The 24,299-nt window shown below is 48.1% G+C and overlaps 9 protein-coding genes across 9 annotated transcripts; 5 read left to right on the top strand and 4 right to left on the bottom strand.

The window, feature by feature from the left end:
- Window positions 1–429: 429 nt before the first annotated feature.
- Window positions 430–2,842, bottom strand: LACBIDRAFT_233038 (uncharacterized protein; the record flags this gene model as incomplete). The annotated part of the gene is made up of 8 exons (XM_001878245.1): window positions 430–565; window positions 617–946; window positions 996–1,436; window positions 1,493–1,813; window positions 1,870–2,018; window positions 2,074–2,244; window positions 2,297–2,524; window positions 2,576–2,842. The coding sequence occupies 8 exons, from the start codon at window positions 2,840–2,842 to the stop codon at window positions 430–432; spliced, it is 2,043 nt and encodes a 680-aa protein (XP_001878280.1).
- Window positions 2,843–2,885: 43 nt separating this feature from the next.
- LACBIDRAFT_247307 (uncharacterized protein) lies at window positions 2,886–4,222 on the top strand (the record flags this gene model as incomplete). Its single annotated transcript, XM_001878584.1, is given in 8 exon segments — window positions 2,886–2,969; window positions 3,017–3,103; window positions 3,153–3,407; window positions 3,420–3,473; window positions 3,522–3,545; window positions 3,605–3,727; window positions 3,761–3,988; window positions 4,043–4,222. The coding sequence occupies 8 exon segments, from the start codon at window positions 2,886–2,888 to the stop codon at window positions 4,220–4,222; spliced, it is 1,035 nt and encodes a 344-aa protein (XP_001878619.1).
- Window positions 4,223–4,265: 43 nt separating this feature from the next.
- On the bottom strand, window positions 4,266–6,463 carry LACBIDRAFT_142375 (uncharacterized protein; the record flags this gene model as incomplete). The annotated part of the gene is given in 9 exon segments (XM_001878244.1): window positions 4,266–4,405; window positions 4,462–4,770; window positions 4,826–5,021; window positions 5,040–5,361; window positions 5,414–5,628; window positions 5,676–6,096; window positions 6,145–6,235; window positions 6,291–6,350; window positions 6,409–6,463. Coding segments are annotated over 9 exon segments (1,809 nt in total), but the record flags the coding sequence as incomplete, so codon positions are not given.
- A 1,026-nt stretch (window positions 6,464–7,489) lies between these two features.
- On the top strand, window positions 7,490–8,911 carry LACBIDRAFT_316031 (uncharacterized protein; the record flags this gene model as incomplete). The annotated part of the gene is made up of 8 exons (XM_001878583.1): window positions 7,490–7,770; window positions 7,819–7,877; window positions 7,934–8,073; window positions 8,126–8,277; window positions 8,326–8,506; window positions 8,558–8,573; window positions 8,632–8,808; window positions 8,862–8,911. The coding sequence occupies 8 exons, from the start codon at window positions 7,490–7,492 to the stop codon at window positions 8,909–8,911; spliced, it is 1,056 nt and encodes a 351-aa protein (XP_001878618.1).
- Window positions 8,912–9,723: 812 nt separating this feature from the next.
- LACBIDRAFT_316030 (uncharacterized protein) lies at window positions 9,724–11,112 on the bottom strand (the record flags this gene model as incomplete). The annotated part of the gene is made up of 6 exons (XM_001878243.1): window positions 9,724–10,020; window positions 10,075–10,229; window positions 10,285–10,678; window positions 10,735–10,826; window positions 10,880–10,987; window positions 11,058–11,112. 6 exons carry the CDS (start codon window positions 11,110–11,112, stop codon window positions 9,724–9,726), a joined length of 1,101 nt encoding a protein of 366 aa, XP_001878278.1.
- A 145-nt stretch (window positions 11,113–11,257) lies between these two features.
- Window positions 11,258–12,072, top strand: LACBIDRAFT_316029 (uncharacterized protein; the record flags this gene model as incomplete). Its single annotated transcript, XM_001878582.1, has 3 exons — window positions 11,258–11,533; window positions 11,594–11,898; window positions 11,949–12,072. The coding sequence occupies 3 exons, from the start codon at window positions 11,258–11,260 to the stop codon at window positions 12,070–12,072; spliced, it is 705 nt and encodes a 234-aa protein (XP_001878617.1).
- A 494-nt stretch (window positions 12,073–12,566) lies between these two features.
- LACBIDRAFT_316028 (uncharacterized protein) lies at window positions 12,567–12,903 on the bottom strand (the record flags this gene model as incomplete). The annotated part of the gene is made up of 4 exons (XM_001878242.1): window positions 12,567–12,594; window positions 12,645–12,697; window positions 12,759–12,839; window positions 12,889–12,903. 4 exons carry the CDS (start codon window positions 12,901–12,903, stop codon window positions 12,567–12,569), a joined length of 177 nt encoding a protein of 58 aa, XP_001878277.1.
- A 2,980-nt stretch (window positions 12,904–15,883) lies between these two features.
- LACBIDRAFT_183838 (NADPH-dependent glutamate synthase) lies at window positions 15,884–23,141 on the top strand (the record flags this gene model as incomplete). The annotated part of the gene is made up of 16 exons (XM_001878581.1): window positions 15,884–16,575; window positions 16,638–16,849; window positions 16,902–18,285; window positions 18,340–19,640; window positions 19,695–20,818; window positions 20,882–21,385; window positions 21,440–21,624; window positions 21,678–21,738; window positions 21,788–21,949; window positions 22,000–22,214; window positions 22,267–22,319; window positions 22,370–22,444; window positions 22,501–22,685; window positions 22,737–22,816; window positions 22,878–22,965; window positions 23,023–23,141. The coding sequence occupies 16 exons, from the start codon at window positions 15,884–15,886 to the stop codon at window positions 23,068–23,070; spliced, it is 6,369 nt and encodes a 2,122-aa protein (XP_001878616.1). The 3' UTR covers window positions 23,071–23,141.
- A 311-nt stretch (window positions 23,142–23,452) lies between these two features.
- On the top strand, window positions 23,453–23,786 carry LACBIDRAFT_316025 (uncharacterized protein; the record flags this gene model as incomplete). The annotated part of the gene is made up of 3 exons (XM_001878580.1): window positions 23,453–23,467; window positions 23,518–23,574; window positions 23,637–23,786. 3 exons carry the CDS (start codon window positions 23,453–23,455, stop codon window positions 23,784–23,786), a joined length of 222 nt encoding a protein of 73 aa, XP_001878615.1.
- Between the last annotated feature and the right edge of the window lie 513 nt (window positions 23,787–24,299).

The following is a 24,299-nucleotide window of genomic DNA, read 5'->3' as shown; positions in this document are numbered from 1 at the left end:
GATCAGAAAAAAATCCCGCGCTGTCATTGACATCTCATTAATTCGACAATGTAAAGAGAGCCTTCTTGCTCTTACAGATAGGAATTTGGTGCATTCCACGGTCATTCGTGCGTTCTAATCGTGCTTTGCTTCGTGCTGGTCTCCGTGTCCGTCTCTCGACTTGGAACTGTCGATCCAGGTCGTTGTCTCTGTCGGATTTCACGCCCTGTGGCGCCAGCAATCTAGAAGACGTTCTTTCGCGCTGAAGAAATTCGGAAAGAAAAGGCAAGTCTATGTCTGGGAGTATAGACGGAGGAGGGGTACTACTTGACGTGGAGGCATTGCTTGTGGTTGACATGCAGTGTTGCACCAGCACAACGGGTGTATTTATATAAAACGTACACAATAATACAACAGCCATCATACACGCAAAGTACACACGCAAACCATTTAACCTTCAGTCAGTGCCTCCAGAAAACTCGTCAGCTCGTTCTGTTCGACTTCTATAACGCTAGTGTCAAAAGATGTGTGTTTCACTTCCGCCTTTGAGCGATCCCTTGCATGTAGAAATGTCATTGCGAAATCGCTAACGTAGAAGACTGTCAATATTGGATACGGGTAACCAGAAACGACGCACTTTTTGCAGACCTCCCCAAAGTCAAGTGCAGCCATGACCCCTACAACCGTATAACTTCCCTTCGCCTCGTCAAGGCACGCCACGACAAAGGGTAAACTTCTCCGCTTGGTCCCAATCCGATCGCGCAAAGCGTCTACCAACCAAAGCGCCAGTCGGGCTAGAACGCTGGGATGCGAAAAAAGAGCAAGATCAGGGCCTTGTGTGAGGACAACCACTCTATGGTTTCGCATCGTTCGGATGTCCTGCTTATCTATGATGGAGGTCCCTTGCCGTATGATGGCACGGTGCAATGACATCGAGAGGTTGAGTGCTTCACGCAGAGAAGTGATACTACAAGAATGATGAGCGAAAATCCAGCCACGTAGAATCCCACTCTTACTCTGCGAGGGCATCATGCGCAGCCCAGAAATTCTTCACCCACCATGGTACTTGTATCCCTTTCGCTGTCGTCTCTGTCCCCTCTTCTCCTGCCTCTCTGTCAGCCCGGTTTGCAACATCTGCTTTTCTCCCGCCCTCTTGTTCATATTTACTCGCCTCCCACAGACTCCCAGCTCCAAACCATTCCCCACCGTTACGAGCGCCTTCGATTTCTACTTCCATGCGTACACCTCCTGCGATGTCCAATAGAGCACCGATTCCCTCAACAGCATCCGCAGCTGATAGAGGCTGTGAATGATAGCCATAGCACCGAATAAATGATGGGTATAAAAGTTCTAAGAGTTCATATTCCGGTGCAAAATCATTGAGTTTTTTGATAAGATCCTTTTTCAGATCCAGGTCCATGTGCGAATATGGCTGCTGAGTCTGAGGTATCGAGAATCTGTTCAAGAAACATTTGAGACCTGCGTTATTTTTCCCAAACCAGATACGACATACCCCATTTTTGCTAGCATCCCGGAAAGTTTTTTGCGGCCGCGCTCTTTCCATATTCCGAGTTTGCTTGCCACATAGCTTGAGTGGTACATTGCATCATAGAGTGTCCAATGTCTAAACAACGTGAAGCGCAATTCTTCAGTCGCTCGAATGCTGAGATCGTCAGGGTTAAGAGAGATAACCGATTGTGGGTTGTCAGCGTCGACTGTCGGTGCAGGATTGAGGCGGGATACTTCGTCGTGAAAGATTGAGTGATACTTCTCATAAGAATCGCGGGAAATTCTGGAGGTTATGTACTGGAACGTAAGGCCTAAAATGGCGAGCCTTGACGAGGAATACTTTAACAAAAAGCAACGGAAAATGGGCAGGAAACAAGTCACCAAAGAAAATCGTTATCCACGCGTTCAAGAATGGTCGCTAAGATGTAGATTGTGCTTGCTGCGCTCTGGCCGTGCCACGAACCGGATGAGTAATATTTTCCGAGGCGGCGCAAGCAACGTTCACGCTCTTCATGTGAGACTTGATATGCCTGGCGGTGATGCATAAGGCATGGTTTAATGCCCAATGTGTGCCATATGACGTACGTCGCCGTTGCGCCTTTGTCTTTTCCGTGAAGCGCGATTCTCATCCGTCGCTTTTCGTTTCCCGTGAGTCGCACCTTGATCAAGGTCAAAACTACCTTCATCATCGTTGCTCTCCTCTTCTTCATCCTCCTCCGATTCCTCTTCTTCTTCAGAGTCTGGTTCAGGTTCATACTGGAAACAAAAAATTGGTATTGGCGTTAATTGGAATCTTGACAAAACGCACGCGCAGAACCTCCCATGCTTCCCTTTCTTCGACAAGTGTCTCCGCATCCATGTCGTCCCACACCACTATTCTCTCTCCATTCTCGCCCCGCATGAAGTAGTTGTCTAAACTTCGTGGACGCGACGAGTCGATAACGTGAACGGTAACTTTGGGACTGAAGTCCCCAAACCATACGGGGTCAGGCAGATCGCTGATACTCCCCATATTGATGAGGATCAGGGCGTGAAGCTGTTGCATTGGTGAATTTAGACGGAAAAAAAGAAAGGGACAGAATCATACCTCTGCGCACTCCAGTAGATCATTCTTCAGAGTCTTGAATTCAGCTTCGCAGGAGATGGGTATAATGCGATGTATTACGTCGTCTTGTTTGAACAAAGTCGCGAGAATGCGCGACGCACAAAGCGCGTCAACGTCAGGGGCAACGAGCATGATGACCGAAGACGCTGAGGTCAACGGCGACCGCCTATGTGCGGTAAGAATGTTGTTATACGCTTCTGCATAGGAAGGACGCGTTCCAGCGAGTTGTGGAGGAGGGAGGCAAACCATAACAAAATTAAATATTTTTTACCTAGCCTTCCTGCTCAACATCATGTCCCGTTGTACTCGAAAGGGCTGTGGCAAGGACTTCACGTCGACCAGCACAGACAAATGTATTTTTCATCCCGGTGAACCAGTAAGTTGACCGATCTACACCCGCATTTATCGTTAATCATCTACCAGGTATTCCATGAAGGCCTCAAATCTTGGTCTTGCTGCCAAAATGTGAACAAATCTGTTTTAGATTTCGACGAGTTTATGAATCTACCAGTATCGCCATTCCAATGTTTCCATTCTTCATTCATTGATTTCTCTCTAGGGATGTACTGAAACAGATCTTCACACTTCTGCGACACCACAGGCAGAATCTACACCCAAACCTCCCTCTACAGCCAACTTGACGACTATCGAAAAAACAGTCGACGGGAAGGAAACATACGGAACTACATTGCAACGGAGCACCACTCCAGCTTCCGCCCCGGTCGCGGCGCCCATCGTCGAAGAGGAGGATGATTTAACTATCCAGGTTTCTGTTGGAACGCCCTGCAGGCGTAAAGGTTGCGAAACAAAGTTTGTTAGTGATGAGATCAATCGAATTGGAGATGAGGAGGGAGCCGTCTGCATTTACCACCCCGCTCCGGTATGATTCCTCGTGTAATCTCCTGCTCATCGTCTCACATCGGTGTAGCCAATTTTTCGGGAAGGCAGCAAGGTAACATTTGCCTGCATGACCGCACAAAAAACTCTCATTTACCGAGTTATCAACCAAAGGGATACCTTTGTTGCAAGAGACGCGTCCTGGAGTTTGACGAATTTCTCAAAATCAAGGGGTGTAAAAAGGGCCGTCACCTCTTTTCTCCTCCTCCTGAACTCAAGGTAACATTCAAGAAAGACGTTAAATGATTTCACTCTTAGCGTTATGAACAGACAGAAGAACTGGTAACTTGTCGGGTTGACCATTATCAAACCATAGAACAGGTTCACGTCTCAATCTTCGCGAAGCAAGTCGATAAGGATCGCAGCACCGTCCAATTTTTTGAATCAGAAGTCACGCTTGACTTGTTCCTCCCCGGATCGAAGAGGTTCAAACACACCCTGAATCTCTTCGGGCCTATCGATCCGACGAGATCACACTTCAGTGTTTTCGGGACCAAGGTGAAGTTTCATCTCACAAAATCGTCTCTCCTTAATGTGACATGTGCCTTGTAGGTTGAATTGCACCTTCAAAAAAGTGATACCCGAAGTTGGACCATTCTAGAAAAAACGAATCGTGACCTAGGTAACATCAGTCTTACCTTCGGTGTGGGTGGTAGGACCGGAACAGTGGGTGCAAAAGACATTGTCCTTGATCCGTCGAATGGCGCGAGAGATCTGAATTCCTCTACGTGACCAGAGTATATTAGAAATCTATTCCTGAGAGCTACAATACACCGGGCTTCTCTATTTTGTCGAACATCTGAATTAGATCGCCTTCCCGAATGTCGGTAAAACCGCAGAAGCACAGACCGCATTCAATGCCTTTGCGCACTTCCACGACATCCTTCTTGAGTTGACGTAAAGTGTCCAGGGATCCTGGAATTAGGTTGTCATTACACAAGCCAAACAACTGCCTCAAATTTTGTCCTTACCTTCATGGATCATTTTTCCACCTCGAACAATGCGAGCGAATTTGCTTTTTTCCACAAGACCATTGGTAACACGACATCCAGCTATTTTCTTTATTTGCTTGGCCTTAAGTTGAATGTCGAAAAGCTGAAGAACTGTAGCTTCCCCCGTCACCTTTGTCTCAACAGTAACGGGTAATAAGGCGGTGACGCGAGCCCGGATGTCCTCCACTAGCCGGTATATAATGTTTGAGGAGCAAATTGGGACGCCATTCTGAGCTGCAAGCGTTTCTATGCTGCGGGGAGTTGAGACGGAGAAGCCAACGATGGTTGCTACAACAAAACTCTTTAGCTATCTCATTAGGCAAGGCTGGCATTATCAGCTCACCCTCTGACGCTTTCGCAATCATCACATCGGACTCAGATATATCGCCAACGCCTGATGACAGAATCTTTGTGGCTACAACCTTGTTGCCTATACATTGTAGGGCGCCTTCAACCGCCTCTGCACTGCCGCTGACGTCGGCCTTGATGATGATTCTCAACTGCTTGGGACCAGTAACGGTCTCTTGGACCAATAGTGGCTTCCGATTCGCGTCAACCTCTTCCTTTCGACGCTCTTTATCTTGCCGTCTCGTTTCATTGATGGCGTCAACATCATTGAGAACAGCATCCATCTCTGCCTTGCGAATGCGATTTGCTAAAGCTTTTTTCACGTCTGCCTCGCTGGCCTCTATTACTTCATCGCCCGCTTTTGGAAGGGTCTTCCAACCAGAAACACTGACTGCCATTCCGGGAGTGGCCACCTTGACAGTTGCGCCAGCCGAGTCGGACATCAGTCGAACCTTGCCCTGGCTCAAACCTCCAATGATGTGAGCACCTATTTTCAAGGAACCACGGAGAACCAGAACTGTCGCAACGGGGCTTGTATGAAGCCAAAATAAGTCTCAATATGGTTGAGAAAGATAAAACACACCCAAGCCCTTTCTGAACCTTCGATTCTAAAACATGGCCAAACGAGTTTCCATCAGTCTCTGCAGACAAATCTTGCATTTCCGCGACTGCGGATAGGGTTTCAACAAGATCGGGAAGCCCTTCACCAGTCAAACCTGACACCCGCACAGATGGAATATCGCCACCATAAGCTTCCAGTTGAATACCTTCTGCTAAGAGAGCTCGTTGTACGGATTCCTGAAAAGGTATGAAAAAACAATTTTAGGAGATGAAACTTGACATACGACATCTGCGTCAGGTTTATCGACTTTATTGATCGCAACTACCAAACCGATTTTGCCCTGGTCTTGCTTTATGAGCCCGATAACTTCTTTTGTTTGAGGCATGATACCGTCATCTGCTGCAACGACAAGAACAACGATGTCCGTCACTCCGGCGCCTCGTGCGCGCATGGCCGAAAAAGCAGCATGACCTGGAGTGTCAAGAAAGGTGATGGATTGTGGCCCATCTGTATTACCTCCGTTTACGGATGGAACTGGCACAGAAAAAGCCCCTATGTGTTGAGTGATACCGCCAGCCTCGCCCTTGGCCACGGATGCGGAACGCAGTGTGTCAAGCAGCGTAGTTTTACCATGATCGACGTGGCCCATGATAGTCACGATGGGAGGCCGTGGAGATAATCTTTTTGAATCTGGGGTCGCTGGCCTTGGATAAACTCAGCGTTGACGACAGAATGACACATCAAAGACTAACGGTGGGTGAAGGTCAAACGCTGCTTCATCATCTACAATCGCATTACACCCAAATTCTTCAACCAAAAGTGCGGCATAATCAGACGTAAGTACTGGAAGGATATTAGCAAAGTTACGAACGAAAAGCCGAACAGAGCAAAGTCATACCATGATCGTAAGGGGCTTCGTTAGCCAACCCTAAACGACTTATTTTGCGCTGCAGCCTTGCTAAGGAATCGTAAGAAGCTGCCTCGAAACAACATTGTAACAACATGAGACTGCTTACGGAGTTTCATTTTGAGAAGCCTCGCGAGAGTGCCAACAAATACAGTGGAAGGGATGTAGATGTCACGGGGACCTTGTTCCTCTTCAAATTTTGATTTCGTTTTCTGGACATATGAGCTTTTCCGGGGTAGCGTATCACGCGAACGAGAAGGGGTAAAGTTATTTGATTCCAGATTCGAAACCAATGAGCCACGCTCTTTGAAAGCATTCCGACCGAGCCGCGCATAACGAGACTGGTCTTTGGAAGGTCGTGATTCCTCTGGTGTATGCTTGGTAAAGCCGAGACTCCGTGAGTCTCGTTTCGAACCGGGACCTGACTGGTCTGTGGGCCGAGAAAATCGTTCTTGGCTGAGACGAGGATCTCTCGAGTTGAAAGTCTTCGTTCCCTGAGTGTTGGGACGTCTGCGTGAGTCATTACCCTGGAGGCGTCCAGATTGTAGCGATGCTTGTTCAAAAGAAGCGCGGTGTGGAGGTGACTGGCGTTCCAACCCGGTTGATTGGACGCTTCCTTGACCAAACGAATGGGAAGAAGATGGAGGTTGGGTAGAAGATGCAACGGATTGCGGAGGCGATGGTGGAGATGTGCGAGCCCACTTGCTGAGTGAGTTTGGACTAGGTGAAACTCGCAATCGTTGAGGACCCGAGAATGCTTGAGAAGGGGTAGAAATTGGGGGAGCCCAATTACGGGTGGGTGCTGAGCGAGGTTGTGTTTCGCTCGGGGACTGGAAACGACTAGAAAGAGGACGGAACAGGGAAGGAGGGCGGCTTCCCGACTGGCTCTGCTCGCGCCAGTTTGATGACGACTGAGGGCCTGACGGTTCCGACACAGGGTTTGATTCTCTGGGCTACTTCCTTATTGAGTCTCTGGTACATGGTCTGTATTGAATAAATACGTACCTTCAGCTTTGCTGCAGTCGAGCCTGAACGAGTGGTTGAATGTGAACGAACGGCAGGCAGGATCTTGCCATGGCGGTGCATCAAAAGATCGTCCTATCAAGTCGAGGATAGAGGAGGACACACGAAGAAACGGGACCAGGACTAGTGCTTACCCGCGCTGAGCGACAGTTAATGGTAAGAAATTTATGTTGTCACGTGAAGAACAGAACTACTGCTCGATCATCTACCACTCTCCTCCCTTCGTTCTCCCCCTCCTTAAGCGTCATTACGCTATTTCTCGCTTTCCAAAGAGATTGGTGCGTTTGGGGAGATACCGCAACAGACCAGACTTCAAGCAAGTCGAAGGGCGGCCATCAGTTGAGGAATCCAAACTTTGGCGAACCTCGCAGCACTCGCTTTCCAAGGATGGGCCAACAGATAAACTTTTCAATCTTGTATGTCAAAATGAGGTCTTACTAATCGAAAGGTGAGAGGCTCCTTACTCATGTCCTCACTTCCTCAAACCCTCCTTCAGACAACTGGAGATGTTGAACATTTTTGTTGGGTTTGAACAAGCCAATAAATATTACATTTGTGCGCATAATCTCGCAACTATATAAGCCCAGATCTCGAATAAATATTTCGGTCAGGCAATGAAGCGGGTGAGCCCCTCGGGTTTATAGTTGAAGAAGATGCAGGCATTTTGGGCGTCGTGACGCGTCAAGCTTTCGCTACGCATCGACCCTTCCGTGCTGTCATTATGGATCTTCAAGGATCTCCAATTCTGTGGGTATGTCTTGGATACCTTGATTTTTGAGTGCTGAATCATGAGTGATAAACAGATAAGGAGACCTTTCGCGTGGATAAATCCCAGAATGTTCGTTCAACGACCCAGCGACTCCGAAAGCGGTGACGGAGAACCGGTCCTCGACACATTTGGCGAAGTACAACAAGTTTGGCATCCTTGGCGCCGCCGCTACGATCTGTTTCTTCGGTAAACACACTCGTCAACTCTCAGGCCAAATATTGAACGTAACAACAGTGAGAGTGAAAGCAGAATTCTATCCGTAGCTTCAGATGTTCAACCAGAACCACCAACATCTATATATGCCCAGTGTGCCAAAGTCGACTCTGGGTTTCTAGCTTGGGATTTTCGACTTTACAATGATCAAGGAGAGGAGGTTGTCTTTATCAGTCGTTCGTTCAGAGGGTTTGGTCGCGAAGTAATACTGTACCCATTCATCGCCGTTTTCTTCTGATATGTTTGTTTCCAGATTTTTACGGACACCGGTCTTGCTGCTTCTCATCTTTAATTCATTTCTGGTCCTGATGTTGTTAAGAATCGCAGGAAGATATTCCGTAACATTCGGGCCCTCACAATCCGACATCAATACGCGAACTTCAAACCGTGCCTCGTCGGGGAGCCTGAGTATTGACGAACGCGCTGTATGCCCATCCGTTCCACGTTCATACGATAGACTCACTCTCCCTTCGTTCTCTATCCAGCTTTATCTCGCCTTAGCAGGTATGAACAACATTTGCAATCCCATCACTTACAAGTTCTGACCTTGACTGTAGTCAATATTGACTTTGATTATTTTTCTCGTCATTCAAATTCGGGGAGGTGAGCCTACGCGTTATCCCGCGTTGTAAGAAATTATCTACTGAGGGAGTGTATCACCCGCAGCGGTGTTTTCTTTCCCTTCTCGGATGGGGACTAGTTGATACGCACATCAGGAAATGACATCTAGTACATAGACGTAACAAGTCATTACCGTAAGGAGACTGCTATTTCCGCGGAACGCAATGATTAGATCGCTGATCACTACCTTCAACAGCTTGACCAGATCTTGCTTCATTTTCAATCCAGCGACAGTGACATTCAGATGCAGACAGATCCCTGTCACTGTTGGGTTTGAAATCCCCGATGAGTTCAAGCAATATTCCCATCCTACATTTTTAGAAGTCAGCGGCGAAATTACTGCGGGCCCTGCAACTTCCTCCGAATTCTCACAGATTGTGAAGAGACGATGCATGGACTAAGTGTCAACATGCGACGATCAACCCCTTTTTGCGCATTGTCTGAGCAAGATTTAATATACGCACTCTTGATCAAACACTTTGCTTCAGGACGTGCATAAATCAATTTTGAAGGCACCCTTTCCTTTTTTTTTAATCGATTGAAGTGTTATCGAAGGCGCTGACGCTACAATGTACTTGCAACAAATGCAACCATTGATAAGCGAGGCCTAGGTGCGCGGCAGCTCTGCCCACTATGAAAGAGCCGACGTCGACATCACTGCATGTAAGACGAAGTAACGATAATGTAGCCTTGCCATCACACATCTTCTAAGAGAATTAGTCACCAGTTAAAACTGGGATCTTGAATACTGAAAGTCACTACCTTCTGTTCAACCGGCACTCCCTTTTGTTCCACCAGTCATGATAATCCAGGTCCATACGTCTCCCAAACCAGGAATCCAATGCCCCAGGGTCCAACTCTTCCAAGAGTGCGCAAGATCTTGTAAAATCGAGGTTTGGATGTCGATGGATGAATATCTTCATGCGAAGGTTTATCAATAAATACCCGGATGCCATCTTGCTTCACGCTTTGTCCCAAATGTTTTGCCAGATCCAGCCAGCCACGCTGAGGGTCTTCAATTTTTGCAAGATGGACAATATGTCGTGCCCTGTCCCAAGGCCGGCAAACGCATTCATAGATTAGCCCAGCAAAGACCTACAACCTTGTCAGAGAGTGGTATCACGGCTCATGGCAAGAATAGATTCTTACTCCTCCTGTCACGAGTATAACACCGTTCAATATCCTCTTTGATCGCTTCCTTGTTTGCTCGCTCCTCGCTAGCAATGTTTCTGTGAATGTTGACGCTCTGGCCATGGCGCTTGCTTGTCGAGTGATCTCAAAGATTGAGAAGAACGCCGCAAAACCTTCCCATGCGAGGATTGGCGAGAGTCAATAATCTGCCACGCATATAAAGCTTACCACATATATCTTTGCAGCACCCCCATCGCCATCCATCCCACCCACGACCAGCCATCTCACCCACGTCTCTCATCCAAGACCTTATTTGCCGAATTTCCTCGCGTTGGTGGTTTTGAGGAATAATCTGATTCCTGAAAACCTCTTTCCATGCATGCGACCACGAATGTCCGCCAGAGCCGCCCTCAAGAAAGAGTCGCACATTCTCAGCAGGGGCAGCAACGAGGGCTTGACATCCCCCTGCAACTCCTCCGGATATAGCCGCTGCCAGAGCGGTATGATTCCCACATGATGGTTCCAGATAGGAGTATACGTGGCCATAGCTCGTCCACAGGACTGTGCCAATTAGAGCGTTCACAGCTACTGGAGGCAAGAAATGCTTAAGCACAACGCTCGGCTAAAAAAGCTTTCTTCTCATGTCAACTCAATCATGGAAGAAAATGCATGACCCACCCCTTGCAATTTCATCAGTGAGTAAAGATAGCTTGGAGTCAAAGACGCTCCATGACCTTGTGCGAGGTTTCTCAGCGTGTGCCAGCCAGAAACTGTGTCAACAAGTTCAATGCTTATAGAAGTAGGGCTTTCTAAAAAACGGTACCTTTGGCTGGTCTGAATAGTCTCACTGGCCGTGAAAAGTACAAAGCTAAGCTTCTCGAAAAGGTGCGTGCCGCAGCCGCGTGAAATCCATTGGGGTCGTGTTGAAGGGCTGATCATGATAAGCAAATAATGAAATATTGTTTTCGTTCCACTGTCAGAATAGACCATGGACAACGCACCAATTTCTTTGGGAGGATTCTGGCATGCATGTGGATCAGCCTCGATGACTGGCATGAATTGCGACAACGCACTGAAGCACAGCTACTATGTACGCTTGTGTCATCCTGTTTGTATCGAACGCCCTTGACCTTAGCGGCCAAATTTTAGCTGAGGAGCTGCCGCCGAACTGGACAACCACTGGACTTTGACGGACTCCCAAATGACCTGTCGTCAAGCCTTCAATATGGTCCACACGTTATCTGGTGTCAGCGCAAACGTTCCTGGATTTACGCTATGGTCCAAATTTCTCACACGATCTGAACAATGGACACTGCTTGCTGCATCACTTCATAAGCTCGACTCGATGGGACCGAGAAAAGGTCGTCGCCTCCGACAAGAGCATTTCAAAACAAAGTTCAACGGTTCACCACCTGAAATGGGTGAAGGAAGCCTCCAAAATTTATTCGCTCCTGATGGGCTTTACGAGTTCCAGGAGGTGAGCTTCAAGTGTCTGATCTCGCACTTTACATCCAAGCCTGCAGTTTATCTTCCGTAGGGACACTTTGACGGGGTCATCCGCCACTACCGGGAAATGCATTTAACATCATGGCCAGTAGATACATTCGACGGGCTTGAAGCAATTCTTTCCCGACTTTCTTCCTTGTGTCCTAGTCGAGCTACGCAAACCCATTTGCTACACCTGGCGTCTTATGGAGATATATACCCCCACACTGACAACATCGGTGCCAGTGGCTCGTGGATTTTGGGAGTAAGCTTGGGTGATGAGAGACTTTTGAAAATGGAAAAGGAGGGAGACTTCTTTAGCGTCGAACTGCCCTCCGGGAGTGTGTATCTACAACGGTACGTTTTGAATGCCTGCTTTTGGATCAAGACTATACGTGGTTTTGAAGGGATTCTGTGAGGTACCAGTACAAACATTCCATCCTGAGGAAAAATATTCACCAACGTGATCCCTCGATTTCTGGTCAACGCATGAGCATCATGATAAGGGTGTGTGCTCTAGAATTCTTCTGAACGCGTTTATCTTAGATCGATCGAAGGACCTACCATCCGCGAATCCGGTATCTTGATTACGCTAGGAACGAACCCTTGCAGGCTTGCACAGTCTGGCAGGTCAAGATCCATCATTGATAACTTCAGACCTTGGACACAGATATGGGGCCTTTTTAAAAATTAATAGACTTACTTGATAAATTCTTCGTTCCAGCGCGCTTTACAGATGCATGCGCGATACGCAGATTTTCTGGGGAAAAGAGGTTCGGTTGTGTCCAACGAAGGTACCGACTCCGAGGAAAGTACGGTCGAGGTTTCGACACTGTGATGCGTCGCCCAACATGCTCTACATGAGGCTTCCGTGGCACAATGCCTCAAGGCCTAGAGTGTTGTATACATACGTAACGACCATACAAATGTAGAAAGAAAAATCAACCCTAATGTTCAACGCTACTATCCAACCACAAAAAGTATGCTAAAAAAAAACTCTAAAAAAGATGAAAAAGCGCCTTCAATCAAGACACCAGGGTGACACCAGCAGCGCTGTCATCAACGTTAAAAAGTGAAATCTTGAAAAAAATATAGAACCATACGGAAGTGTAACGGTCTCGCCATTGTCATCTTTGATGACCAAGAGTTGTGTTCCCTGAGATAAGAGGTTGGTTCAGATTGAAGAAAAAAAAGATTAGGGCAACAGGTAAACTTACATCCGGCAAGCGGCTAGAGGATTGCACCGTAGCGTAGATAATCGGGCCAGTAGAACACCAGTAGAAAACTCGGGTGCCGGCCTGTGTGGAGTGAGTACAGGAATGAAAAAGCGCTATAAAAATCGCTAACGGGGAATGCGTTCATAGCCAAAGTAGTAGTAGTGGGGGTAGCGACTTGAAGAGAACTTGACCAAGGCCGTTATTTATATGCGAACGAAAGTCGACGCCGCGATCGTAAGAGAAGCAAAGTCATAGAACATTCGGTGATAGGATTTCGCAAACGCACCCAAATGAGAAAGACGTTTGCGTTCGAAATCGAAAGCAGCGACATGACTGTGAAGTGATGGAAAGAAGGCTAGCAGAAACTGAATTCATTGGCGAAGGCATCGCCGACGGTGGCACTAGTGATTCGCTGAAGCCGAAGGCATTTCGAATCGCTTCGAGATCTCAGAAGTCGATGGGAAATGAAGATCAGGGGAGACATGAGGATATGGCCCAAGAAAGTACCTAATAGCTGCGTGCTCTTGCAAATCGATCTTCGCGGGATGAGAAATCCATGCTGAGGAGTTAAATTGGGGAGATCGATCAATCTTGAAAGATAATATTGGAGCGAGAGGAACGAGTTGATGAGGTGACGGTCCCAGGAGGCAAGTTTACATCCAAGTGTAGGAGATGACTTTTCACCGCCGCGTGCGCCTGAGACACATGCACGATGAGCATGTATTTCATGTCGAGGTTACATTTAATGGATTCGCGATCCAGAAGAGACCCCAATCGAAGAACGCAGTCCGTTGAGCGACAGCTTGGTTCATGTATGAACCCTCGGTGGAAAACATCCGATAAGCGTAAAAGGGTGGTGGGTTTGTGACGCTGCAGGGTGTGTGCAACACGTTTCAAGGTGTTGCCAGAAGGGAAGGTGATTCCAACATAGCGTTTAGATTAGATCTGGGCGTGCGAAACATACAATGCCTGTTGACAGCTCTCCATCAACCTTGTCCATCATATCATTTATCATTCAATACCACAGTCACAATGCCTGCCCCAGCTTTAGCGAAAGCAGCCAACAGGCATGACATGTCTGTCATTTTAGTGACTGGTTCATATGATCACGAAATACGCTTCTGGGAGGCCTGGAGTGGCATCTGTTCGCGAACCATTGCGCGCACAGGCGAAGCAGGCGTGAGGTTTACTTTGCTGTGAAATAATTTGCCGCGTTCTCACATCTCGTATTGCATGCAATAGCAAGTGAATCGTCTTGCAATATCACCAGAGTGAGCTAATTAGCTTACCCGCACGAGAATCAATCAAACATTCAAGTTGCAGTAAGCGGCTACTTGCTGCTGCTATTCACAAGAAGGTCCATGTATATGAGATAGGAAGTCCGTCTTCCGATCCAGTGCGTACTTGTCTCTAGGCTCCAAGGTATATGCTCAAGGCGATCAGCTGGCCATCTTTGACGGTCACAGCCTGAACATCACCTCCGTCGCCTTCCACAGTGAAGGCAAATGGCTGGTTACAGGAAGCGAGGATGGAAACATCAAAATATGGGACCTTCGGTGTGTGATTATTTCTTTGGGGGAATCTATCTCTGTGAACATGTGGTACCCCTCCAACAGCAGTTCAACCCTTCATCGAACATACGACAATTCCGCCCCAGGTTAGCTTCCCTTCTGTATTCTGTATCGTGTATTTGATGACGAGCCTCTTTCACTTAGTCAACGACGTTTGCATCCATCCAAACCAGGGTGAACTCATCTCGTGTGACCAATCTGGCAGCATCAAACAATGGGACTTGTCGGATAACATCTGCTCGCATGAACTGGTGAGACTCACTATTTTTTTCTGAATAATATGGATTCACAGCGAGAGGCAGACCCCGGCGGGCGACGTTCCCATTCGATCTGTAAGCCTGGCGTCCGATGGTTCATGTCTGGTCGCAGGCAATAACAAGGTGCTGTCGCTCGGCATCGGTCGCCGTTTCACGCATTTGAATTCATTTTGTCAGGGTCAATGCTATGTATGGAAGGTCAACGACGAACATTCAGGCCTTCCTCGTTTTCAAGCTGTCACGCGGTTTCTCGCCCATAACAAGTACCTGACTCGTTGTCTTCTCAGTCCAGACGCAAGGTAAGAGTACTTACTTGTGACGACGAAGCTCCCCCTTATGCGGATCAAGGTATCTGGCGACTTGTTCTGCCGACACAACGGTCAAAATATGGTCAATAAGCTCCAATTACGACTTCAAACAGGAAAAAGTTTTGGTTGGCCATCAGCGCTGGGTCTGGGATTGTGCTTTCAGCGCTGATTCAGCGTACCTGGTGACAGGTGGGAATAAATTGGGCTTTTGAACATCCTGCCAGACTTATCGTGTACAGCTTCTTCGGACCACACTGCTCGTCTATGGGAAATGTCTTCGGGAGAGACGGTTAGGCAGTACAACGGCCACCACAAGGGTGATAATTGTCATTGTCGCAACAATTTAGTTGTTAACACCTCTCAACAGCGACGGTATGTTGCGCACTACACGACGGAGCAAGTTAGCGGTTGATTGACTTTATCGATTCGCATTCTGACATATAATTTGAATCGTTGTTATCAAGTGAATATATACGGGTAAGGAGGCATTGAATCCCCGCCTATCTCCCCCTGAGTGACTTGGCTGGTCAGCAGGACGGGCTGCCAACGGATGTGGTAAGAGTGTGGTGTGGCGTTATAACAACACATGGACGGCTAGACTAGTCATCATTGCACGTTTACAACTTGGGACTCGATCCAGTGTAAAAAAAGTTGCATGAGTGTAAGTTAATTGTAGGTTAGAAAAAGCAAGCTGGAATTCAATCGTCAGGGTCAGTCCTAGTCAGTCCTGAAATACACGATGCTATCTGATGCTAAGCTGTCTTTCCCCAGGTTTCACGAGGTTTATCACCGAGAATCTTCTGATGCGACATCGGCCGAATTGCCGGGACATCGGCTCCGCAATGGTATAATATGAGAGTGATCCGTTTTTTTCCCTTCTAAACTTGCAAACACCCCTTGTCGAGTTCTGACGAGGTTTCTCTCAGGTTCTAACTTCAGCTTCAGTTCCCATTATCCACCTTACTTTGTTCTCCCTTACCGTATTGTAGATGGCGACCTCCGCCGTCTCCTATGACCCTTTGTCAGATTCTATCCCTCTCGTATCCGAGTTCGCTTCTACCGAAAATATCACTGGATTTAACGCTGTCCAGCGTGACGAAACCTCCTTTGCTGGCTCGCTTCCTGCTAATCAGGGTTTGTATGCCAACGAGAACGAGAAAGACTCGTGTGGTGTGGGTTTCATTTGCCATGTCAAGGGTGATCCTAGCCATAAAATCGTGTCCGACGCTCGACAACTTCTGTGTGCCATGACCCACAGAGGCGCTACGGGTGCAGACAGCCGTGATGGAGATGGTGCTGGTGTCATGACAGCAATTCCTCACGATTTTTTCAAGAGGGAAGCTGAGAGAGATATTCGTTGCGTTCTTCCCGAACCAGGCGAGTATGCCTCTGGGAATGTCTTTTTCAAAACAGGCGATCCACTCCAGCTACAAAGCTTTCAAGCCGTCTTCACCAAGATTGCTATTGATTTAGGCTTGCGTGTCCTTGGTTGGAGGGAAGTGCCTACTGATGGATCTATTCTCGGTCCGGCCGCACGCAGCAAAGAACCCATTATCCTTCAACCATTCGTCGTACTTCGAGCACATTATGGTGATGGAAATGTCAGTCAGGGGGCCACTTTCGATGCGAAGCATTTTGAACGTCAACTTTACGTTCTTCGCAAGCACGCAACACATAGCATGTTTGTCTTTTCACCTTTTGTAAAGTTTGCCTACAGTTTAACATTATTATCTTTCTCCGAAGTACGCTTGCGAAAGGTTTCTATGTATGTTCTCTGTCTTCCAAGAACATTGTATATAAGGGACAACTCTCCCCTCCGCAAGTGTACAACTATTATCATGATCTTAATCATGTGTTGTACCGTTCCCATTTTACATTGGTCCACTCGAGGTTTTCAACCAACACTTTCCCGAGCTGGGATCGTGCACAACCGTTAAGATGGGCTGCCCACAATGGTATGGCGTCCAGAAATGCAGAAGTTTGTGTCGTAACTCATGAGAAACCTAGGTGAAATTAACACTGTTCGTGGAAATAAAAATTGGATGCGTGCCCGTGAGGGCGTACTTTCCTCGCAACACTTTGGTGATCAACTCGACCTTCTTTATCCCATCATCGAAACCGGAGGATCCGACTCCGCTGCCTTTGACAACGTCCTGGAGCTGTTGGTTGTAAACGGAGTCGTTACCCTACCGGAAGCCGTGATGATGATGATTCCCGAAGCATGGCAGGGAAACGAACACATGGAGCCTGGAAAGAGGGCTTTCTACAACTGGGCGGCTTGTCTTCAAGAGCCCTGGGACGGTCCAGCCCTCTTCACATTCAGTGATGGGCGCTACTGCGGGGCCAACCTTGATCGAAATGGGCTTCGTCCCTGTCGATTCGTTGTCACGAATGAAGACATTATAGTTTGTGCCTCTGAAGTTGGCGCTCTCTACATCTCTCCCGAAAAGGTTGTGCAAAAGGGCCGCTTGAAACCAGGTCGCATGCTCCTCGTTGACACTCTCGAGGGGAGAATTGTAGATGACAAGGAACTCAAGCGGAACACAGCATCAAAGCAGAATTTTGCCTCGTGGGTCGAGGCCCATATCCTTCATGTCCCGAACATCATCAAGCGTGTAAAACGGAGTCATATACCCCTGGAACCTGTTCTCGATGATACATCCCTCAGCACTGACCCAAAGCTTCTTGCTTTCGGTTTCACAGTTGAACAACTGAACCTTCTTATGCTCCCCATGGTCTTGGATGGGAAGGAAGCCTTAGGCTCTATGGGTAACGATGCGCCGCTCGCCGCCATGGCCACACAACCTCGAATTATCTATGATTATTTCCGACAACTTTTTGCACAAGTTACCAACCCTCCAATCGACCCAATCCGAGAAAGCGTTGTGATGTCTTTGGAAGCATATGTTGGTCCGGAAGGGAATTTGCTTGAAATGAAGCCCGAGCAATGTCACAGAATACTTCTGCCTTCTCCGCTCATCTCCATCGAGGAGATAAATGCCATGAAGAACCTCAAAATCGCATACAACACCTGGCCATCACGTACCATCGACATCACCTTCCCCAAAGAAGAGGGTTTACCAGGCTATAGACTTGCATTGGAGCGTGTCTGTAGCGAAGCCGCTCAGGCTATAGATGATGGTATCAAAGTTATTATCTTAAGTGATCGCGCCACAGGTCCGACTCGTGTTCCTTTATCGGCGCTCATCGCTTGCGGCGGCGTCCATCATCATTTGACCTCCCAAAAGAAAAGAGCGAAGGTAGCACTCATGGTAGAAACTGGGGAGGCTCGTGAAGTTCACCATCTTTGCGTTCTTGTTGGTTATGGCGCAGACGCCGTATGTCCTTGGCTAGTGATGGAGACCATCCATAAAGTAGGACGGGAGGGACTGTAAGTTAACTTATCCTAGCTCTCATTCGGTTTCTAACAACATCACTCCAATAGTGTCAAGAATGGCAAATCTGTTGACGAGCTTTTGCACAATTATCGCCATTCCGTTGACAATGGTATTCTCAAGGTTATGTCAAAAATGGGCATATCCACCTTGCAGTCGTACAAAGGCGCACAAATTTTTGAAATCCTAGGCTTGCATAGCGAGGTTGTAGAGCCTTGCTTCATTGGGACTGCAAGTCGCGTGCAAGGAGCAACCTTTGATCTACTGGCTATGGATGCATTCGAATTGCACGAGCGTGGTTGGCCAAGTCGCGAGACATTGCTTCCTCCCGGTATGCCCGAATCGGGCGAGTATCACTGGCGTGATGGTGGAGAAGCCCACATCAATGATCCTGCCGGTATTGCCAGTCTTCAGGACGCAGTAAGGGAGAAAAATCAGACTGCCTATGATGCATACGCCCGCAATGCTAACGAACAAGCTCAAAGTATCCATCTTCGCGGTTTATTGGATTTCCGTTACGACAGTGCTACTGCTATTCCTATCGAGCAGGTTGAACCTTGGAATGAAATTGTCCGTCGTTTTGTCACTGGAGCAATGTCATACGGTTCCATATCCATGGAGTCTCACTCGACCCTAGCAGTGGCGATGAACAGGCTAGGTGGTAAGTCCAACACAGGTGAAGGAGGAGAAGATGCAGAGCGGTCAATGATTCTTAGTAACGGGGACACCATGCGCTCTGCCATCAAACAGGTTGCATCCGGCCGGTTCGGAGTCACGTCGAACTACCTCGCCGACGCGGATGAGCTTCAGATAAAAATGGCTCAAGGCGCGAAGCCCGGCGAAGGTGGCGAGTTGCCTGGCCACAAAGTCTCAGCATCCATCGCGCGGACACGCCACTCAACAGCTGGCGTGGGACTCATATCTCCTCCTCCTCACCACGACATTTACTCTATTGAGGATTTGAAGCAACTCATTTATGATTTAAAATGTTCGAACCCTCGTGCGCGTGTTTCTGTCAAGCTTGTCTCTGAGGTTGGGGTTGGGATTGTTGCGAGTGGTGTTGCAAAGGCAAAGGCAGACCACATCCTTATTGCTGGCCATGATGGGGGTACTGGTGCGTCTCGTTGGACTGGCATCAAGTACGCCGGGCTTCCCTGGGAACTTGGTCTTGCTGAAACCCATCAAACACTGGTACTGAACGATCTACGTGGGCGTGTCACCGTCCAGACTGACGGTCAGATCCGGACTGGGCGCGACATTGCCATTGCTTGCTTGTTGGGTGCTGAGGAATGGGGTTTCGCGACTACACCACTCATTGCGATGGGTTGCATCATGATGCGGAAATGTCATTGTTCGTACTGATTCTTTTCTCATTGGCCCATACTGACACAGCTATGACCCAAAGTAAACACTTGCCCTGTCGGGATCGCAACACAAGATCCTCAACTTCGCGCCAAATTTGCAGGTCAACCTGAGCAAGTTATCAATTTCTTTTACTATCTCGCTGAAGAACTTCGTGGCTACATGGCAAAGCTTGGATTCCGCACAATCAATGAGATGGTCGGCCGCGTGGATGTGCTCAAGGTCAATGAGAAGCTTCGGACACCGAAAACCGCACATCTCGACCTGTCTGCAATCTTGAAACCTGCCTGGCAGATGCGTCCGGGCGCGGCTACTTACCGTGTAAGGCAACAAGACCACAAGCTTTACATTCGCCTTGACAATAAATTCATTGACGAATCCGAACCTGCTCTCACCAAGGGCCTTCCTGTTCATATTGAGTGTGAGGTCACCAATACCGATCGTGCGCTTGGAACGTCCTTGTCTTATCGCGTCTCGAAGTCTTATGGTGAAGAGGGCCTTCCTAAAGACACCATTCATATCCGTATGAGAGGTTCAGCTGGCCAGTCGTGTGGTGCCTTCCTTGCACCAGGGATCACGATTGAGCTTGAAGGTGATGCTAATGATTACGTCGGGAAAGGACTCTCAGGAGGTCGGCTTATTGTGTATCCACCAAAACAATCCACCTTCAAAGCGGAGGAGAACATTATCATTGGCAATGTATGTCTCTATGGAGCTACGTCTGGGGAAGCTTTCATTCGTGGCATAGCTGCGGAGCGTTTCGCAGTGCGAAATTCAGGTGCAAACGCTGTAATTGAAGGGACTGGAGATCATGGCTGCGAGTACATGACAGGTGGTCGCGTCGTCATCCTTGGTGTCACTGGCCGTAACTTCGCCGCAGGCATGAGCGGAGGCATCGCTTATGTGCTCGATACAGCTCATACGTTTGCCTCCAAAGTTAACATGGAGATGGTCGAACTTGGAAAAGTTACTGATCCTCGCGAAATTGCCGCTTTACGTAGTCTCATTGAAGATCATCGCCACTACACCGGTTCTGAAGTTGCTGACCGCGTTCTTCATGATTTCCATCACCTTCTTCCTCTCTTTGTACGAGTCATGCCTCTCGACTATAAGCGTGTGCTTGAGGAGCAGGCTGTCCGCGAAAAAGAGGATAAGATACGGCAGAGCGTTATTGACCTGGTGCCATCACGAACTGCTAGTCAAGTTGATCTCGCGTCGGAAGGGCTGGAGGATATATTGCTTCCCAAAACACCCCCTACTTCCACACTTAAATCAAAACACGAACCTTCAGTGGTCGACTTGGAAGATTCCATGGTTGATGATTCTACCACGAAGCAGCGCCTTAATAAATTGGACAAGACCAGAGGGTTCATGAAGTATAAACGTCTGAATGAAGCCTATCGTCCTCCTCGGAAACGCGTCAAGGACTGGAGAGAAATCTCTACCCGCCTCACTGAGAGTGAACTCAAGTACCAATCGGCTCGCTGCATGGATTGTGGAGTTCCTTTCTGCCAATCCGATACTGGTTGCCCAATTTCTAACATCATTCCGAAATGGAATGATTTGGTTTTCAAGGGACAGTGGCAAGATGCTCTCAATCGGCTTCTGATGACAAACAACTTCCCCGAGTTTACTGGCCGAGTCTGCCCAGCACCTTGTGAAGGAGCATGCGTCTTAGGCATTAACGAACAGCCCGTTGGAATAAAAAGTATTGAGTGCGCCATCATTGATAAGGTCGGTTCTCATCAATCTTTTTGTTTGTTCGATGATGGATAAATATATATTCAGGGTTTTGAAATGGGATGGATGGCTCCCAATCCACCAACGTTCCGTACTGGGAAGAGAGTAGCTATCATTGGGGGTGGTCCAGCAGGTCTGGCTTGTGCCGATCAGTTGAACAAAGCAGGTCACTCCGTTACAGTCTATGACCGCAATGATCGTATGGGTGGTCTTTTGATGTATGGCATTCCTAAGTACGGTCAACTTTTCACCTCTCGAGCGGCAAGTAATACTAATGACTTTCAAGCATGAAACTTGATAAGGCTATCGTTCAGCGACGCCTTGATCTCATGGCTGCAGAAGGCATTGTATGTCCCTGTAATTCTGTATTCTCATTCCGTTTCTCATCACAGTTAGACCTTTGTTCCCAATGCTCATGTTGGAGTTGATGTTGACGTGGACGAACTTCGATCGGAATGCGATGCGGTGGTCGTATGCACGGGAGCAACCTGGCCGCGTGACTTGAAGATCCCTAATCGAGACGCCGATGGTATCCACTTTGCTATGGAATTCTTGCAGGTGCGAATGAACACGTCTCAATTTCATCCATTATTTCTTATTGTTTCCAGCTCAACACGAAATCTCTTTTGGACTCCGAGCTTCAAGATGGAGGCTACATTAATGCAAAGGGCAAAGATGTGATTGTCATTGGTGGCGGCGATACTGGCAACGATTGTATTGGCACTGCGATGAGGCATGGGGCTCGGTCTGTGACAAATTTCGAATTATTGCCAAAGCCCCCTGTCGCAAGAGGTCGCGATAATCCATGGCCGCAATGGCCTAGGTACGCGGATGAAAACAACGTGTCTATGTCTGTGGCTGACAAAATATGACAGAATTTTCCGCACTGACTATGGCCACACCGAAGTGGCAGCTCATTTTGGAAATGGTATGAACGAAGGAAACCAATCTAAATGTTGTGCTGATCCACGTAAATAGATCCAAGGGAGTATTCCATCTCAACCAAAGACTTCGTCCTCGACGAGGGGGGCAAGCTGAAAGGACTAAACACGGGTACAAAATTATCCACATACAACTCTGCGGGATATTGTCTAACATAGAGTTTCTAGTTCGGGTTGAGTGGACCAAGGATAGTGGTGGGCGCTGGAAAATGGAGGAAGTCCCAGGATCCGAGAAATTCTTCCCAGCTCAGCTGGTATTCCTCGCTCTCGGCTTCTTGGGGCCACAGAGTGAAGCTCCCAAGGCGCTCGGTATCAGGCAAGATGCAAGGTCGAACGTGCAAACCCCGCACAAGGTAGCTGAACTTAATTGCTTGCTTACTATGTATACTCACCTCAAGTGACAGAAATATGCAACCAACGTAGAGGGCATTTTTGCTGCGGGTGATTGTCGCCGCGGACAATCCTTGATTGTTTGGGGTATCAAGTAAGATTTCAATTGGCTTTCTAGATCGACACTTTCTGATGATGCTCTCGCCTCCTATTAGCGAGGGCCGTGGAGCTGCAGCTGAGGTCGACAGCTGGCTCAGTGGTGGAGAGTCGAGACTGCCTTCTTCTGGAGGGATTAAAACTCGCGTGCGTGTTTGGATCAAATCACTTTTTGTTGACATTGAGACCTAGATTTTCCCGCAGGCATTCGCTCCCCCCCCTAGCCAGATTTATCAAGAATTGCGGATATGAAGGTTGAACTCGCGCGTACTATCTACCACTTATACAATATATGCCTGCAATGTCATTCTTTTGTCGATATCTTTCGATCTCTGGTAGTAAGTCACGAAATGGACTTGAACACTCAAGCTTCCCAGTGAAAATCGACCCTAAAAAATGGCCAAATGGATCGGTGGAGCCCGATCTGAACAGGGGAGATGGCCGGAAATTGGCAAATATATCGATTTGATCCGGAGAAACCCGATCTGCACAGGGTCAATTTTCACTGGGACTCAAGCCAAAGGAATGCATCACTGTTAGCCCGACGGGCCAAATTCGCTGCACGACATAGGGATTTTATCACGTGTGCGATGTGGGAACTGTCGAATCCGACGGCTCGTTCGACTGGAACAACATGTCTTCAGGAGCAGTACGTTGAATTTGTGCGTATCTGGTTTCATGCTGGATGTTTTGCACTAGGAGAATACCTGGAAGTCCAAATCACTTTCGGAGGAGGCGCGATACGTCCGTGAAAAGGTATTGTTGAATAAGCTGAATACACCGCTAGTCAAGCAACTGATTCTCAAAACTCTCGCAAGGAGCAGGCGCAGTTGGCCGCCCTAAAGGATCAGACTGGGAAGGAGGAGACAAAAGTAAATGAGATCCAGAAGGATCAGGACTTTGAGGGCGGTTTTGGGGGCCAGGAGGATCTCGAGGATCGATACGCAACTACAAGCGGGGAACATTGAGACTCGAGGCCCAATTGGTCAAATATTATCTTTCCGCGTACGTATGTAAAAAACGACGGTTGATACATGCATTAGGTGCATTAATCGACGGGCGTATGCTATGGTGTTAAGTGAAAAGAATGTGAGCCGCATAAACAGTCCAAAAAGTCCATGTCGTCGAATACGGATCGAGGAGCGCTTGATGTACAAATTCGACGGGAGGGTTTCCTATGCCATAGGGGCTCCTGTGATGAGTGGCTGGGGAGACGGCGCTCTGCGTTGAGCGCTACCAGTGCAAAGCGGCGAAGGGGGAGCTGATCCAGGATTTATCCAAGGGTCAAGGTAACTGCACGTGGGAATTGGTACTTGGAACCCTTGAGAGTCGGCGGAGTTGGCCCATCCATTGCCTGGATTGGCGGTAGCGGTAGCCCCGCCACTTGCGGTGAATGTCGGGGCTGTAAGAGTTGGTATAACGCCTGTAGGGGTGTACGATGGAAGGAGGGAGAGTGCTCCACCGTTACTGATGGAAGCAGG

The sequence above is a fragment of the Laccaria bicolor genome, genomic scaffold (assembly GCF_000143565.1).
Source record: "Laccaria bicolor S238N-H82 LACBIscaffold_6 genomic scaffold, whole genome shotgun sequence".
NCBI classification, from domain to species: Eukaryota; Fungi; Basidiomycota; class Agaricomycetes; order Agaricales; family Hydnangiaceae; genus Laccaria; species Laccaria bicolor.
Note: the sequence above shows the minus strand (reverse complement) of the source record. Positions and strands in the feature narration are given on the sequence as shown.